The sequence below is a fragment of the Heptranchias perlo genome, chromosome 19, assembly GCF_035084215.1.
Source record: "Heptranchias perlo isolate sHepPer1 chromosome 19, sHepPer1.hap1, whole genome shotgun sequence".
Classification (NCBI taxonomy): domain Eukaryota; kingdom Metazoa; phylum Chordata; class Chondrichthyes; order Hexanchiformes; family Hexanchidae; genus Heptranchias; species Heptranchias perlo.
The window spans coordinates 6,684,682-6,701,791 of record NC_090343.1 but is presented as its reverse complement, the minus strand read 5'-3'; the positions used below and the strand labels follow the sequence as shown (position 1 = coordinate 6,701,791).

Below are 17,110 nucleotides of genomic sequence, written 5' to 3'. Positions count from 1 at the left end.
CTGCTGCTCTTGTCCTTCCAGGTGGTAGAGGTCGCGGGTTTGGGAGGTGTTGTTGAAGAAGCCTTGGCAGTTTCTGCAGTGCATCCTGTGGATGGTACACACTGCAGCCACAGTGCGCCGGTGATGAAGGGAGTGAATGTTTAGGGTGGTGGATGGGGTGCCAATCAAGCGGGCTGCTTTGTCCTGGATGGTGTCAAGATTCTTGAGTGTTGTAGGAGCTGCACTCATCCAGGCAAGTGGAGAGTATTCCATCACACTCCTGACTTGTGCCTTGTAGATGATGGAAAGGCTTTGGGGAGTCAGGAAGTGAGTCACTTGCCGCAGAATACCCAGCCTCTGACCTGCTCTTGTAGCCACAGTATTCATATGGCTGGTCCAGTTAAGTTTCTAGTCAATGGTGACCCCCAGGATGTTGATGCTGGGGGATTCGGCGATGGTAATGCCGTTGAATGTCAAGGGGAGGTGGTTAGACTCTCTCTTGTTGGAGATGGTCATTGCCTGGCACTTGTCTGGCGCGAATGTTACTTGCCACTTATCAGCCCAAGCCTGGATGTTGTCCAGGTCTTGCTGTATGCGGGCACGGACTGCTTCATTATCTGAGGGGTTGCGAATGGAATTGAACGCTTTGGAATCATCAGCGAACATCCCCATTTCTGACTTTATGTTGAAGGGAAGGTCATTGATGAAGCAGCTGAAGATGGCTGGACCTAGGACACTGCCCTGAGGAATTCCTGCAGCAGTATCCTGGGGCTGAGATGATTGGCCTCCAACAACCACTACCATCTTCCTTTGTGCTAGGTATGACTCCAGCCCCTGATTCCCATTGACTTCAATTTTACTAGGGCTCCTTGATGCCACACTCTGTTAAATGCTGCCTTGATGTCAAAGGCAATCACTCTCACCTCACCATCTGCAATGGTCTCTCTTCCTGTGCCTGTATAGTCACTCCTGGTGTGCCTTAAGGTTCCACCCTAGGCCCCCTCCTATCTATCTCATCTGTATGTTGTCTCTCAGTAACATTATCCATAAGCATGGCGGTCAGGGGTCAGTTTACATATACACGTCAGTGATACCCAGCCTTGCCCTGTTGTCCTGTCCAACTGGCTGTCACCATCCTGGAAGAAACAGAACGTTTTGCTGCTCAACATTTGCAAGGCTGAAGCCACCCTGTTCAGCTCCCGCCAGAAATTTCACGCCTCAGCCCGCATCTCATCCACCTTCCTAGCTGTTACCTGAGACTGTACCTGAAGGTGCACAACCTCGGTGTCCTGTTTGACCCTGAGCTGAGCTTCAAACTCCACATTCAAGGCAAAAAAACACTGCCTTCAATTAAAATCACTCTACACATTTTCTCTTCCCATTAAGAATGTCTCCATTTTTCTTCCTGTCTAGCTGTGCTACGTGTGTATTGAGGCAGCATGGCTTACTGCCTGAATTTCATTCATTGGCCTTCTGCTATGCTGTATGATTCATTCAGCCCATTTTGCCTGTGCTGGCTCTTTGAAAGCTATCCAGTTAGCCCCACTCCCCTCCTCTTTCCCCAAAGCCCTGCAATTTTTTTGTTTTCAAGTATAAATCCAATTGTGGCCACACATAGTTATTTGGAGTTGGTGGGTGGAGTTGAAGGTATTTCAAATGCCCTGGAGTTATCCTTTCATATGATTGCGATTGGTGCAAACATCTACTACCCTTTGACACCGACCAGGTACTGTGTGTACTGCTGTACATTTTGTTGGCCACACGATGGTGCCAAAGCTTCAAGACCATGTAAGGTTCTTCATTTCAAAATTACTCAACATCAATTTGTATTTACATAGCACCTTCAACATAGAAAAACAGGATGATCAGACAAAAATTGACACTGAGCCAAAGAGGGAGATATTAGGAAGGGCGATTAAAAGCTTGGTTAAAAGGTAGTTTCAAAAAGGGTCTTATCGGGAGGGAAATCCAGAGTTTAGGCCTAGACAGCTGAAGGCACGGCCACCAATGGTGGGGCCAAAGGAGCGGTGCGGGGGGCGGTGGGGGAAGAGGAGAACATGAGACCAGAGTTGGAGGAACGCAGCGCTCTCGGAAGGTTGAAGGGCTGGAGGAGGTTACAGAGATAGGGAGGGGTGAGGTCATAAAGGGATTTGAACAGGAGAATGAAAATTTTAAATTGGAGGCATTGGGGAACTGGGAGTCAATGTAGGTCAGCGAAGATAGGGCCAATAGGTGCGGGGGACTTTACTCTCAAAGCTTTGTGCGCCTAGTTAGCTAATCACTTTTTTTAAAAATCCAAAAAGGGTTTAATTCAATATAAATGTTCTTTTTGATGTACTGGGAAGGACCTGAGCAGCTGAAAGTGGCACACAGCACAACATTTGATTGGCAATCATACAGATCAAATCAGTAATTAATAAATCTTAAATCCCAGGAAAAATGTGAGGATCAGTTTCTGCATCCCTGCTGTCCATGTGTTTGGCGGGGAAGAGCATTCTTTTGCCAATTTTGACTTTGCCAAGTTTGGCTAACTTAGATTCAAAACTTTGAAATTAAATTCATTGGGTGGAGGATTAATATATTGGCAGCTGTAATCTGTGTAACTTTTTTCCCCAGCGATTTTTGGAAGTCTTTTGAAAATGCAAAACATATTTTTCGAACATATTTCGAATTGGTCCAAATTGAAATTGTGTTTATATTCTCTATCACAGATAGCATCTACCCAAGCTGTTTGTCCCAACATGGAATCAGAGGGGAAAGGTGGTGAGGATGAGGAGAGCCTGCAGATGGCATTCAAAAAACTTAAAGTGGACTCTGAGCGGTAAGCCTGGACACCAGTTAGTAATGGTATCTGTGTTGCACGAGTATCACCCATTCATCTTATTACCTGACCTTGCTGTGTTACTGTCAGCCCTTCAAGGGGAACCCTGGTGGTGCCAGGAGGGGACTAAATGCAGCCTGTAGCACTACAGATATGCTGGAGGGGAGTTGGCCATTAAATTGTCCCTCAATGTTTGCCATATTGGGGGCCAGCAAGTTGCTGGAAAAGAGGCTGAGACCTGATGCAGCCGTGGGATATAGGAAAAAGTTTAATGACCTCATCAGAGCAGCCATGGTAAGCTGCCAGCTCTCTCTGACTCTTCCTTGCAGTCCATATGTATGTAGTACTCCTTCGTTCATTACCCTCACAATGGGAGAGGTGAAGGAGGGATCTCACAGGAGAGTGGAGGTTCGACAGGTTCCTGAGCCTGTAGACTCTGATCTTTGGGGTCATTCTCCAAATAGAAGGAGACTGGATGACCAACACTTGCGTGGAGGATCTGAAAGAGCAGGGATCCTTGCAGAGTAGAATCTGAGAAGGATTTGACACAATGCAATGCTGCCTGAAGCGAGTGGTGGCACCACAAACTGCTTCATCTGTAATCACTGACTGAGAAGCCTCCAGATCAGTCATTGCATCCAAAGTGGATGCTTTAATCACTACCCTTTAGGCTTTGGGCGACCGTTTGGAGAGAACGATGGAAACTTGCTTCTGAGAGCTTTGGGGTGCCATCTGTCAAGGTCTGCAGGGTGTAACTCCCACTGATCAGAGGGCACTCTGACCCAGCACAAGTGGCATGGCTGGCACCAGCTTTAATTATCGTCCTGGCAGCTCGTGACTTTTCCAGCTAGCCCCAACAGATGTTTGCCGGGTCCAGGACAAGGCTGCCTCAAGCACCCGCAGTGGCTATGCAGCCTGCTGAAGAGTTTCCTGGGGTTCAAGCCCTGAGACGAGGACCACCTCAGTCCCAAGCCACAGCACAGCCAAGCACCACTCTCGTTACCTAATCTTATTGACAACTTTACTTGTGGAGGATGCCTTTATGATCTTCCTTTGTCTTGGTGCGAACTTCAAAACAACAAGAGAAGTATTACTGTGGCCAGTAGCAATGATTTATTCCTCTCTTGACAGACAGCTAACAAGTTGGGGATAGTAAAGCATTTTAGGAAAATCGGAACGGGATGAGTAGACCATTTAGCCCCTCGAGCCTTTCAATGAAATCATGGCTGATCTGTGACTGAACTCCATATACCTGCCTTAGCCCTATATCCCTTAATACCTTTGGTCAACAAAAATCTAATGACAACTAACGGGAGGAGGAGGCTCTGCAAACATCCCCATTCTCAATGATGGCGGAGTCCAGCACGTGAGTGCAAAAGACAAGGCTGAAGTGTTTGCAACCATCTTCAGCCAGAAGTGCCGAGTGGATGATCCATCTCGGCCTCCTCCCGATATCCCCACCATCACGGAAGCCAGTCTTCGGCCAATTCGATTCACTCCACGTGATATCAAGAAACGGCTGAGTGCACTGGATACAGCAAAGGCTATGGGCCCCGACAACATCCCAGCTGTAGTGCTGAAGACTTGTGCTCCAGAACTAGCTGCGCCTCTAGCCAAGCTGTTCCAGTACAGCTACAACACTGGCATCTACCCGACAATGTGGAAAATTGCCCAGGTATGTCCTGTCCACAAAAAGCAGGACAAATCCAATCCGGCCAATTACCGCCCCATCAGTCTACTCTCAATCATCAGCAAAGTGATGGAAGGTGTCATCGACAGTGCTATCAAGCGGCACTTACTCACCAATAACCTGCTCACCGATGCTCAGTTTGGGTTCCGCCAGGACCACTCGGCTCCAGACCTCATTACAGCCTTGGTCCAAACATGGACAAAAGAGCTGAATTCCAGAGGTGAGGTGAGGTGAGAGTGACTGCCCTTGACATCAAGGCAGCATTTGACCGAGTGTGGCACCAAGGAGCCCTAGTAAAATTGAAGTCCATGGGAATCAGGGGGAAAACTCTCCAGTGGCTGGAGTCATACCTAGCACAAATGAAGATGGTAGTGGTTGTTGGAGGCCAATCATCTCAGCCCCAGGGCATTGCTGCAGGAGTTCCTCAGGGCAGTGTCCTAGGCCCAACCATCTTCAGCTGCTTCATCAATGACCTTCCCTCCATCATAAGGTCAGAAATGGGGATGTTCGCTGATGACTGCACAGTGTTCAGTTCCATTCGCAACCCCTCAGATAATGAAGCAGTCCGAGCCGGCATGCAGCAAGACCTGGACAACATCCAGGCTTGGGCTCATAAGTGGCAAGTAACATTCGCGCCAGATAAGTGCCAGGCAATGACCATCTCCAACAAGAGAAAGTCTAACCACCTCCCCTTGACATTCAACGGCATTACCATCGCCGAATCCCCCACCATCAACATCCTGGGGGTCACCATTGACCAGAAACTGAACTGGACCAGCCATATAAATACTGTGGCTACGAGAGCAGGTCAGAGACTGGGTGTTCTGCGGCGAGTGACTCACCTCCTGACTCCCCAAAGCCTTTCCACCAACTACAAGGCACAAGTCAGGAGTGTGATGGAATACTCTCCACTTGCCTGGATGAGTGGAGCTCCAACAACACTCAAGAAGCTCGACACCATCCAAGATAAAGCAGCCCGCTTGATTGGCACCCCATCCATCACCCTAAACATTCACTCCCTTCACCACCGGCGCACTGTGGCTGCAGTGTGTACCATCCACAGGATGCACTGCAGCAACTCGCCAAGGCTTCTTCGACAGCACCTCCCAAACCCGCGACCTCTACCACCTAGAAGGACAAGAGCAGCAGGCACATGGGAACAACACCACCTGCACGTTCCCCTCCAAGTCACACACCATCCCGACTTGGAAATATATCGCCGTTCCTTCATCGTCGCTGGGTCAAAATCCTGGAACTCCCTTCCTAACAGCACTGTGGGAGAACAGTCACCACACGGACTGCAGCGGTTCAAGAAGGCGGCTCACCACCACCTTCTCGAGGGCAATTAGGGATGGGCAATAAATGCTGGCCTCGCCAGCGACGCCCACATCCCGTGAACGAATAAAAAAAAAATTTTTTTTTTAAATCTAACAATCTCAGATTTAAAATTAACAATTGAGCTAGCATCAACTACTGTTTGCGGAAGAGCGTTCCAAACTTCTCCCACCCTTTGCTTGTAGATGTGTTTCCTAACTTCACTCCTAAAAGTCCTGGCTCTAATTTTTAGACTATGTCCCCTAGTCCTAGACTTCCTAACCAGCAGAAATAGTTTCTCTCTATCTACCCTATCAGTTCCCCTCAATATCTTGAAAACTTCAATCAAATCACCCCTTTAATCTTCTAAATTCCAGGGAATACAACCCTAGTAGTTTGTGTAATCTTGCTTCGTAATTTAATCCCTGGAGTCCAGGTATCATTCTAGTAAATCTACGCTGCACTCCCTCCAACACCAATGTATCCTTCCTAAGATGCAGTGCCCAGAATTGTCATCTGACATTGTTTAAAACTTCTCAATCACAGCTATTTGATACAAGCCAGGTGTTACTTTACTACAACAACAACTTGCATTTATATCGCGCCTTTAACATAGTAAAACCACCCAAGGTGTTTCACGGGAGCGATTATACAGCAAAATTTGACACCGAGCCACGTTACAACAGGTGAACTAAAGCTTGGTCAAAGAGGTAGGTTTTAAGGAGCGTCTAAAAGGAGGAGAGAGAGGTAGAATGACGGAGAGGTTTAGGGCGGGAATTCCAGAGCTTAGGGCCTAGGCAGCTGAAGGCACGGCCGCCAATAGTGGAGCGATTAAAATCGGGGATGTGCAAGAGGCCAGAATTGGAGGAGCGCAGAGATCTTGGAGGGTTGTAGGGCTGGAGGAGGTTACGGAGACAGGGAGGGGCGAGGCCATGGAGGGATTTGAACACAAGGATGAGAATTTTAAAATTGAGGCATTCCCGGACCAGGAGCCAGTGTAGGTCAGCGAACACAGGGGTGCTGGGTGTACAGGACTTGGTGCGAGTTAGGATAGGGGGCAGTAGAGTTTTGGATGAGCTCAAGTTTATGGAGGGTGGAAGATGGGAGGCCGGCCAGGAGAGCATTGGAATAGTCAAGTCGAGAGGTAACAACGGCATGAATGAGGGTTTCTGCAGCAGATGAGCTGAGGCAGGGGTGGAGAGGCGCGATGTTACGGAGGTGACAGTAGGCGGTCTTGGTGATGGAGCGGATATGGGGTCGGAAGCTCATCTCCAGGTCAAATACCAGTTGTTTATGCTGAAACAGGATTGTAATTTAGTTATTGCAATCTAGTGAAATTGGCTGTGTTTGCTGTTGCTTTTTAATTTTACTTTTACTTCATTTCAAGTTCTAGCCTGAAATATTAGGGTACATTTTATGAGAAGGCCTCGTACTTTGTGTTGGAATGGTGGTGCTCCCGGCACCTCTCGCAGTTTACCTTGTAGGGTCTGTCGCCGTGTTGTCTCTCTACTACAGCAACAACAATAACTACTTGCATTTATATAGTGCCTTTAAAACAGTCAAACGTCCCAAGGCATCGCGTATGTGCAGAGGTAACTTGTATGGTTTCCAGTATATATCTCATCAGTAAAAAGGGTTCATTGTTCACTATCCCAGATTAGTCTGAGTTTGTAGGGAACAGGGCTTGACTTTGGAAACTGCCTGGTGTTGGGGCACGAGAGAAAAAGTATTTGGAGCGAGCTAGAATCATAACATTGCCTTCGTGTGTGCTTCTGTTCACAGTGCTGCACCTGCAGCAGTCCGCATAAATACAGAAACAACAACTTCAAGGACATCCATGCGAGGCAGCCCCGACGGAGCTAAACCCAGGACAGCCTGTTCTTCCAAAGAAAGCTGGCACGGGTAAGCAACATTAATTTAAGTAAATTTGGATAGAGTGCATCCACAATTCTGCCTGAGGTTTCTGAAATCCCGTTCACTAACCCAGTTCTAATCTGTAATTTTATAATGTTTCAAGTATTTGCCAGTTCAGCTGAAGTTTTCATTAATGACTGAAGGGTTGCCAGAGTTCAGCACCTCTCTTGGGTTTTGGGGAGGAAACTACAGAACCAATAGTTGTATTAAAACTGTGTAGCTTCTATAGTTTAAATTAGAGCCCTGTCGTTTAGTATTCAAACTGAATCCCAGCTTTGGCAGCATCCCAGCGTTGGGCAGACCATGCAGAGATGCACAGAGCAGCAAATCTTCTGAAGGCCGCATGTGAAGGGGGTGGGGCAAACCATAAGCAGCTCCCAGGCCATAAGGGGCATCCCTGCGGCCTTGCTATATCTTGCTAGCTTCAAAAGCTGCCTAGAAACGTCCCTCTTTTGACTCTGCTCTCAACGACCTCCCCCACTGTGAAGCACCCTAGGATATTACACTACATTAAAGACAGTTTTGCTTTAAGTCCAAAGTCCTTTCTTTTTGTTGTATGTTTTCATTGAATCCTCTGCATTAATGACTAACAAATAATCAACAAAATGAATATTTGCACTGAGTTTTAAACTCTCTGCTTGTTCCTGCTTTCTTGTTTTGTGGATATGGTGATTGCTGACCTGAGTGAGAATATATGGATGTCCTCAACATTCAGCTCTCTTCTACCATGTGAGGAGAACAATTTCACAGAATGTACAGCACAGGAACAGGCCATTCGGCCCAACTGGTCTATGCCGGTGTTTGTGCTCCACATAAGCCTCCTTCCTCCCTACTTCATCTCACCCTATCAGCATATCCTTCTATTCCTTTCTCCCTCATGTGTTTATCTGGCTTCCCCTTAAATGCATCTATGCTAGTCACTTCAACTACTCCTTGTGGTAGCAAGTTCCACATTCCCTGGGTAAAGAAGTTTCTCCTGAATTCCCTATTGGATTTACTAGTGACTATCTTATATTTATGGCCCCTTGTGCTGGTCGCCCCCGCAGAACGTAGATTTGAGTGACCCTCTCCACTGTGTGGTGAGCTGCCCCCGTCCGTGATGAATCCCAGCTTCTATGGGAGTGTTCCATATATACCACAAGGGTGCAGGAATCTTCGCTAGTCATGATGCAAACTACTAGCCAGAACAAACTTTTTTTTTAAACCTGGTTTGGATTTTTAATGGGGGCTAGGAAGGACTTGCATTATATAACTATCATGCACAGAATACCATTTTGCATCCCATTTGAGAGGAACCTGCCACCTTTTTGCTCTTTTGGCTTCTGTGTTGAAAATTCCTGTAAATAGAATTCAAAACTTTAAAAAAAACAAGTGGGTGGACTTCCTTGCAGATCATTATTACTTTGGAGCTGGTTTAAACATTTATCCCTCAACCAACGCCACCAAAACAGATTATCTAGTCATTTGTTGCATTGCTGTTTGTGGGAGGATACAAATTGGCTGCCATGTTTCCTACATTACAACAGGTGACTACACTTCTAAAGTACTTCATTGGCTGTGAAGCACTTTGGGACGTCCTGAGGACATGAAACACACTATTGAATGCAAGTCCATCCATCTGCTCCTCCTACCTTCCTTCCCTCCCTTCAATAAAAAATAAATGAATAACCACGCAGCTGCCCCTTGGCGCTGGCGGTTTGCCCTTCTATCATACGTTCTCAACCAACCAAATGTGGAACTGGGAAACTTCCCACGCAGTGATGTCGAGTCGAGCTGCTGAGCAGGTGCCTGCCCACAGGGACAGGAAATCAGAAGCTGAGCCACCTCCAAAAGTGTAAACCAACCTCTTGGGGACAATGCAGAGCAGCAATGACTAGGAGTGCTGCTGGTGAATGTCAGCTTGGCTCAGTGGGTAGAACGTTTGTCCTGTAGGCAGGAGGTTGTGGGTTCAAGCCCCCCCCCTGAACTTGAGTGCATAATGTAGGCTGACACTCCAGTGGATTGTCAGAGACGTACATCATCCTTCAGATGTAACAACTCACTGATGTCCCGCCTGCCTGTTAAAAGTGGCAGCGGAGTGATAGTATCAAATGAGCACAAAGGTTATCTTTATCGAAAGCTGTCGTGTGCGGATTTTCCACTACACCGTTGCATTTTCATGAGTCTTAACTTAATTCGGGCAGACTTTTTTTAGATTTTAGGACTTTGGCGTTTTCACCCACTAACCCAAGTCATTACGCCAACTGTTCTGAAATGGTAATTTTTTTTTCTTTTTCTCTGTGTCCTCTTACCCGGAAAAAAAACCTAGCTCTACCAGAAAGCCACCACGGGGCGCCATCAGAACGCAACGCAGAAGACGTTCCAAATCGCCAATTCTTCATCCTCCTAAATTTACGTATTGCAGTTCTGCAGCTCCTGCAGCCAGCTGCCAGGTGAAACACAGCAGCCAAACGGAGGCTTACCAGGGCCTTGCCATGCAGCCCCCGAAAGAGTGCTGCAAAGCCGGACAGTCTGAAGCCGTGTTCGGTGCTAAGGTTCCCACCGTCTTCTCCCTGGAGTCTTCGGAAGAGTCTGCTGGCGGAAGCAGCGCCGAGTCTCGCAGCAACTCCCCGCCCGAGTCTCCAAAGGCAGCGGCAGCCGCTGCGGCCCTGGAGCCGAGCCAGGCCCCCAAGCCCACCTCCGACTTCCAGTCTCTGTCAAAACTTCACCAGGCCGACCCGTGCCGCTGCTCGCGAAAGGAGAAGGAGTGCCGCTGCAAGCGGTGGCAAGACGTCGAAGTGTACTCCTTCACCGGTCTCCGCACCGTCATATCCGAATGCGAGAGGGACGCGGCCGAGGCCAGTGGGAACACGCCGCCTCGCCGAAGAACTCAGACCGGCTCCGGGGGGGCCTCCGGTTCCCCGCGTTCCTGCTCCGAGGAGGCCCGGACATTTGTCGAAGATATCACGATCGAAGACCTTTCGGGATATATGGAATATTACCTGTACATCCCAAAGAAAATGTCACACATGGCGGAGATGATGTACACTTAAAAAAAGAGGATCTGACCCTCAATGGCCGATTTATTTTCGAACTAATGCGACTGGTATGAAAACAAAAGTTAGAAGGAATACTGACTTAAAGGAATTATGCAAGACCGTTCTGATTTTTCAAGTAATTTCTTCCCCCGCCCCACCCACCTCTCCTTTGGCCCTTGATGTAGTTTGGAGCCTTCGTGTAAGTCACGAGTAAAAACATGAAGCTGTTGGACTAATGTGGGTGTTTTTTTTTTGTTTTAGGACACGGGCTTAAAATGTCTGAAGTAACTGTTTACATAATAAAGTCAGCAATCAAATTGATCAGCCAAATTTCTTGCATTTACAAAAGACATCTAGAGCAGAGAGAGACAAAAAAGAAACAGGGTCCCTGACAGCTTGCAGCTGGTGACTTGTGTGCGTATTCAGCTTGCATTTTCCTCCAACACAAAATAGTCTTAACGGTCTGGAATTTTAATGCTGCATTGCCACATAATTTAAGCCTAGTGATACCATGGGGAACTTGTGCCTGTGTGACAGCCATTCCTGATGACACGTTTTCTTGTAAGTATTGAATCCAGTGGCACCCTTCCCTCCTCCGTGAGTTTTGAATGGGGGGGGGGGAGGAGCAGTGTTGGTATCTTCTAATTTATTTACAAAAGTTGGGTCTCTGTTCCTTAATAGATTCGATCCTAAAGCTTCCCGAGACACAACACCAGACTTTGTTTCTGAGTTGCTGAAAAAAAAACAAATCAAAGTATTCCTGCCACCCGTGCCACTTTTGCTTTGCTTCCTTTGACTTTTTTAGGTGTGCAAAGCAAGAAAAATTGCAGTTTCAACACAACTTACAAATATGCTTGACCAGAGGCTGCCCAAAATGGCTGAAACTGCATCAGAACCAATGTCCTTTCTTTGTATTTTTTTTTGGAGAAGGGGGAGGGTTGCGCCATATTGAACCACGGTAGGAAAAGAAAAGTGTTTGCCTGGCCCCCTAGCATGTAAAATCAACTGGTCCTCTTAAAGGAGGACTTTTAATCTGATCTGTTCTGTGGTGTGGTTGGTTAAGCTGCTGTAATGGCTTAAAAAAAATGTTAGTGTCTAGTATGCTATGATTACATTTTTCAACTTTTTTTTTAAGAAAGTGTGCAATGGCAGTTCTAAAGAAAGCCCCAGGTTTCTTCTGCAAAAGCTAAGCTATTGGACACTAATAAAATGCCCCATCTGCAGTATGTAAATTGGAGCTGATTCTTCTACTGCTGAGATTCCTAGAGTGTGTCTGCTTTATTATAAAGCAAGTTTTAGCCGAGCAGAACTCTTTCTTTTTAAAAACTTTATTAGTTGCAAGTATGTAACTCACCTTGCCACTGCAGAGCTCACCAATCAGAACACAAAATAACTTAGAACTGTCAGATGGCAATGGGTTAAGATGCTGCCTGTTACTGTCTGAGACTTGGCTTTAAATCCAGCCCAGCCTGGGGGGAGCTCTCTCTGCTGCCAGTAGGGGTACAATGTGAAATTAGGTTAACCAGCTTTTAACCACTCCTGCCAAAAGTTTAACGTGGTGCCCCAGCAGTACTAGAAAAATGGATCTTGTCAAAAGATGGAAAGTATCACACTCAATTCAGTCGGAAACCCTTCTGAGATGAGTCGAGGCATAACATTGGGGGCAGTGGAAAAGGATTCCCTTCTTTTTGGTTCCACCCCCCCCCCCCCCCCCCCCTACCAAGTGTATCTGACTGGAGAGGCTCTTGCTGAGCTGCATGGCACCTCCCCAGCACAAACATTGCTTAACTATAGAACAGTGATTTACCTACAATACAAATCGAGAACTGAATGAAAGGGTGATAATCTAGCAAAGAGGTGTTAGATGACCATGATCTGCATTAATGAGATTGCAGCATTACTTTGTACTCCAATATATTATAATTTATGAGGACGCTGATCCATTTTGAGGTGGACCTGTGCTAGTGAGAGCTGTTTGTGATGTCTGAGAATGTTCATAAAAGTGTATTGATGCCTTGACAACAATTGGGTATTGATTTGGGGGTTGTTTACCAGGTAGCGCATATTCGATAGATACTGTAACTTGCAATTACCCAAAGCTACCTCCGACCTAATCTAATCTGTACCCTCCAATTTTTGAAGAGATTGATTTTTTGAAGTTTTCTACTCTAGCTGGGTAAGTCATTGAGTAGCTGAGTGATACAGACTGAGAAGTTCCCTGGTTCGATTCCTGGTCTGCTGAGTTAGATAATCTCAGCTGGGCAGCAGTGAAGGTGCTGTGGTTGACTCTGGCACTCCTGGATATTTTGTGTGTGTGAGTGAAGGGGGGTTCAGTTGCAGTTGGCTACACTCCTGGATTATGAGGTGGGAGGGGGGCCCATGGGGAATTCATTAGTTTGCCAAAGCTTAAATTTTAAGTGTAATGCTAAAAGCTGATCTATTTTGGGAAAAGTAGTTTAAAATTCCTATCCAATCAGTCTATTCCTCAGCAATGTGACTCAGAGTCAGTTGAATTTAATTCTTTGTCAGGTTTTCTATTATAGCTCTCACTTCGAGAGAATAAAGTGCACTGATGTGATCTATTGAGTATTAAAGCCCCCCTCTGTGGTAGTACTCAAGTTAATCTTACGAACAGTTCTGTAGCAGTATGAGTGCTCAGTGGATCTGTATACAGTTCACTGTCATTTTGTTTGCACTAAAAAAATTGAATTCAACTGTGGGAAAGGGCAGAAGACTTTGTGCCTCCAAAGTTCCAAGCCATCTTCACATTTTTGGAATAAAGTTCACACTCTCATTGGTCTCTGTTTACCTTTTTAATTGGCAGCAGTGGCTCGACCCAGATCCAGGGCTTCTGTCTGACCAGGGCCCCCCGAGGTTCTAGTTGCACTGCTGGCCGTGGTTTGACCACTGTCCAGGTGAAGCACTTTCTACAGTAGAGGAAAATTGTGGGGTAACGCAGCTTCAATTTTTAATTCACACTCGGGACGTGGGTGCCACTGGCAAGGCCGGCATTTATTGCCCATCCCTAAGTTGCCCCGAGAAGGTGGGTGGTGGTGGGGCGGTTTGATGTAACTGATTGGCTTGCTAGGCGACTTCAGAGGGCAGTTCAGAGTCGAACACAAGTGTAGTCACTCCGGAGTTCAGAATTGAAAACCGGCTTGTCGCTAATAATATTTGTAACTTTATACAAGTTCACCTTTAGTGGTTACTGTACCCACACATGCTCAGCTCTACCCTGTTCCTTCTGGAAGCTGCTGGTTATTAAAATTAAAACTTCAGCATGATAAACACTACTATGTTAACAAATGTGCCAAAATTACTATAGGGGTGCAAACTAAATTCAGGAAATAACATTTTGACTAGTTGTGGGGGGGGGGGGGGGGGGCGGGGAATTAGGCTTTAAACACAATTTAATTGAAAAGTGTTTCCATCCCTGATCAGTCATTTTTAAAAAAAAATTCAAAATGCCCTCTACCATTTTTGAAACTCTATTGCAACTAAAGTTTTACCTGTAGCAATTTAATGATATGAGTTAGCTAAGCCTTCGATCCACTAAAATTTGAGAGCTGCTGCCCTCTTGCTATGTGTTTCAAAAATTTGCATTGCAGTAAATGGATTTTTGTGTTGCTATGCGATGCCAGTCATTTCCATCCCTTGGTGATGCTGTTTGCATTGTGCACGACTTGTATATTTATATACTGATCGAGGTGGGGCCTCGAGACTAAATGCGTAGATTTCCGGAAATTGCATTTGACCAAGAGTGCAGTAAAACTTCGCCAAGTTCCCACAAAAAAAACTGCAACGATTCTCATGACAAAGCTGTTATGAATCGATATGAAAAATGTTCACTATATTGCAGTATAGATTGATACAGCGTGACATCTTCTGAACTGTACAAAATGTGTAATGTTTCCTGAATTATAAAACTTGCTGCTTATTGTTAAATGTTTGATTTTTGTGAGTTTTATTTTATTGATTTCCTCCCCCCCACCCCCACCCCCCCCCCCCCAACTCCAGCATACAAGCCTGTACATTGATTTACAGATTCCAGTGATCATGGCTCTCATTGACAAAAACATCATAGGACCATTAGAGGGAGTATAGAGATCCTTGGTTCATAGATGGGCTGTTAACCTGCAAAGTCATTCCCCTGTTAATTACCTTTTGGGGGGAGCTAGGCCCTAGTTATTAGTTATCCATTTGCTTGCCTTTTGTTGGTAGCACTCTTGCCTCTAGGGGGTTGTGGGTCCTAGCCCCACACCAAGAATTGAGCACATAACTGAAGCGGACATCCAGTGACGCACTGAAGGAGTGTCGTGTTGTTATAATGGGAAGTTGTCGATATTCTGGAAGATGCAAATTGAAATGGGTGGAAGAATCTTCATTCCATCCGATTTTTGCAACTTAAAAAAGAACACACCAACTGGGACACTGAGGCAGGCGATGATGAAACTCTCCGTAGCCAACACTCGAAAGCAGTGATATCTGCATGTATGTATTGTACCTTTCTAAACTCTATTTTCACAGTGGGAACTCTGAAAATGACAGTTTTAATCCAGCATCACATTTGGATTGCTGCATTGTCTAGATTCTTAGTTTTGAATAGTTAAACGGAGGGTGTGACAAATCTATAAGGATTGTCGAAACCCTCTTTTGAATTTTGCAGGTTCTGCCGATACAGTATTCCTGTTTAGTGAGTATTTTGAGACCTTTGTGCATCAAAAATTTGGACATTCTTTCTTTCCAATAAAGCCACCTGTAAATATACACTGGGGTCGTTGTGTCTTTGTATCGGTGAGCACATCACTCAGAGAAACTTATTGTATGGGATTGGGTTTCTACCTCTTATATCAAATCCGGAGTTAAATTGATGGGGTTTTTTTAAAAAGTGCTATTTAATAATTATTATTTTATTTCTACGAATTATGCAGAAGTGGCTTCACTCAACTGTAGTTAGCATAATGCTTTCATGCTCAGAAATGATTCCTCTTTACATAATTTTCTCTCCAGACTCCCTCGTTGGGCGCGGCGCCACAGTTGGGACTGCGTTCCCTTCTGGTACCTCGCCCCATTGGGAATTCTTCATCTGTGAGCCTTGCCAGTAGGCTCACAAACTGGTGGGTGTGCATTCAAGCCTGATCCTATTCTCAGCTGCTGTCTCCACCCCACGCACTGACTTTCTGTAGGAGTTGCTCTAGGAGCAGGAGTCATGGCTGTTTTTTTTTCCCCCCTTTCCCTAACCTGCCACCACTGGCCAATTGTAGCAACAGGAGTTGGCCACTCAGCCCCTCGAGCCTGTTCCGCCAGTCAATTAGACCATGGCTGATCTGTATCTTAACTCCATCTACCCGCCTTGGTTCTGTAACCCTTGATACCCTCGCCTAACAAAAATCTATTGATCTCAGTTTTTGAAATTTTCAATTGACCCCCAGCCTCTACAGCATTTGGGGGAGAGAGTTCCAGATTTCCACTCCCCTTTGTGTGAAGAAGTGCTTCCTGACATCACCCTGAATGGCCTAGCTCTAATTTTAAGGTTATGCCCCCTTTTTCTGGACTCCCCCACCAGAAGAAATAGTTTTTCTCTATCTACCCTATCAACTCCTTTTAATCATCATAAACACTTCAATTAGATCACCCCTTAATCTTCTAAATTCAAGGGAATACAAGCTAAGTCAATGCAATCTGGCCTCATAATTTAACCTTTTTAGCCCTGGTATCATTCTGGTGCCCTTGTAAATTAATTTAATTTAATTTCAATGCTGGTCAGTGATTTCAGGCACTTTTGTTGGGGAGTGGAGGCTCAAAACAATTGTGAATTAACTTTAAATTGTAGTTGTATTGGTTAGCATTGTCAGGTAATCAATTTTATAAATAGATTTTTTTTTTATATAGTTGTTTTTCAGCCTTCCTGGTTGTGTTTTTTGTTTAAACAAACCAGACCTGAACTGACCTATTCAGCAGAATATCCTCCCTATGAATGGGGCAGAGGGTTATAGGCAACATAGAATTTTACAGAAACAAACCATTCAGCCCATCGGGTCTGTGCTGGCTCTTTGTAAGAGCAATCCAGTTAGTCCCATTTCCTCCGCTCTTTCCCCGTAGCCCTGCAAATTTTTCCCTTCAAGTATTTATCCAATTCCTTTTTGAAAGCCATAATTGAATCTGATTCCACCACCCTTTCAGGCAGCGTATTCCAGATCATAACCACTCGCTGAAAAAAAATTTTTTCCTCATGTTGCCTTTGGGTTTATCCACTTTAAACCTATATCCTCTGGTTCTCAACCCTTTTGCCAAGGGGAACAGTTTCTCTTTATTTACTTTATCTAAACCCTTCATGATTTTGAACACATCTATCAAATCTCCTCTTAACCTTCC

General features: G+C 45.6%; 1 protein-coding gene across 1 annotated transcript in view; it reads left to right on the top strand.

The window, feature by feature from the left end:
* The window catches only part of oser1 (oxidative stress responsive serine-rich 1), a 42,261-nt gene extending 27,581 nt beyond the window's left edge, over nt 1-14,680 (top strand). The window contains exons 3-5 of the mRNA XM_068000231.1: nt 2,691-2,800; nt 7,587-7,706; nt 10,027-14,680. Of these exons, the coding sequence (XP_067856332.1) occupies nt 2,691-2,800; nt 7,587-7,706; nt 10,027-10,750 (954 nt within the window). The 3' untranslated portion in view covers nt 10,751-14,680. The remainder of the gene's footprint in view (nt 1-2,690; nt 2,801-7,586; nt 7,707-10,026) is intronic.
* Nucleotides 14,681-17,110: the final 2,430 nt, after the last annotated feature.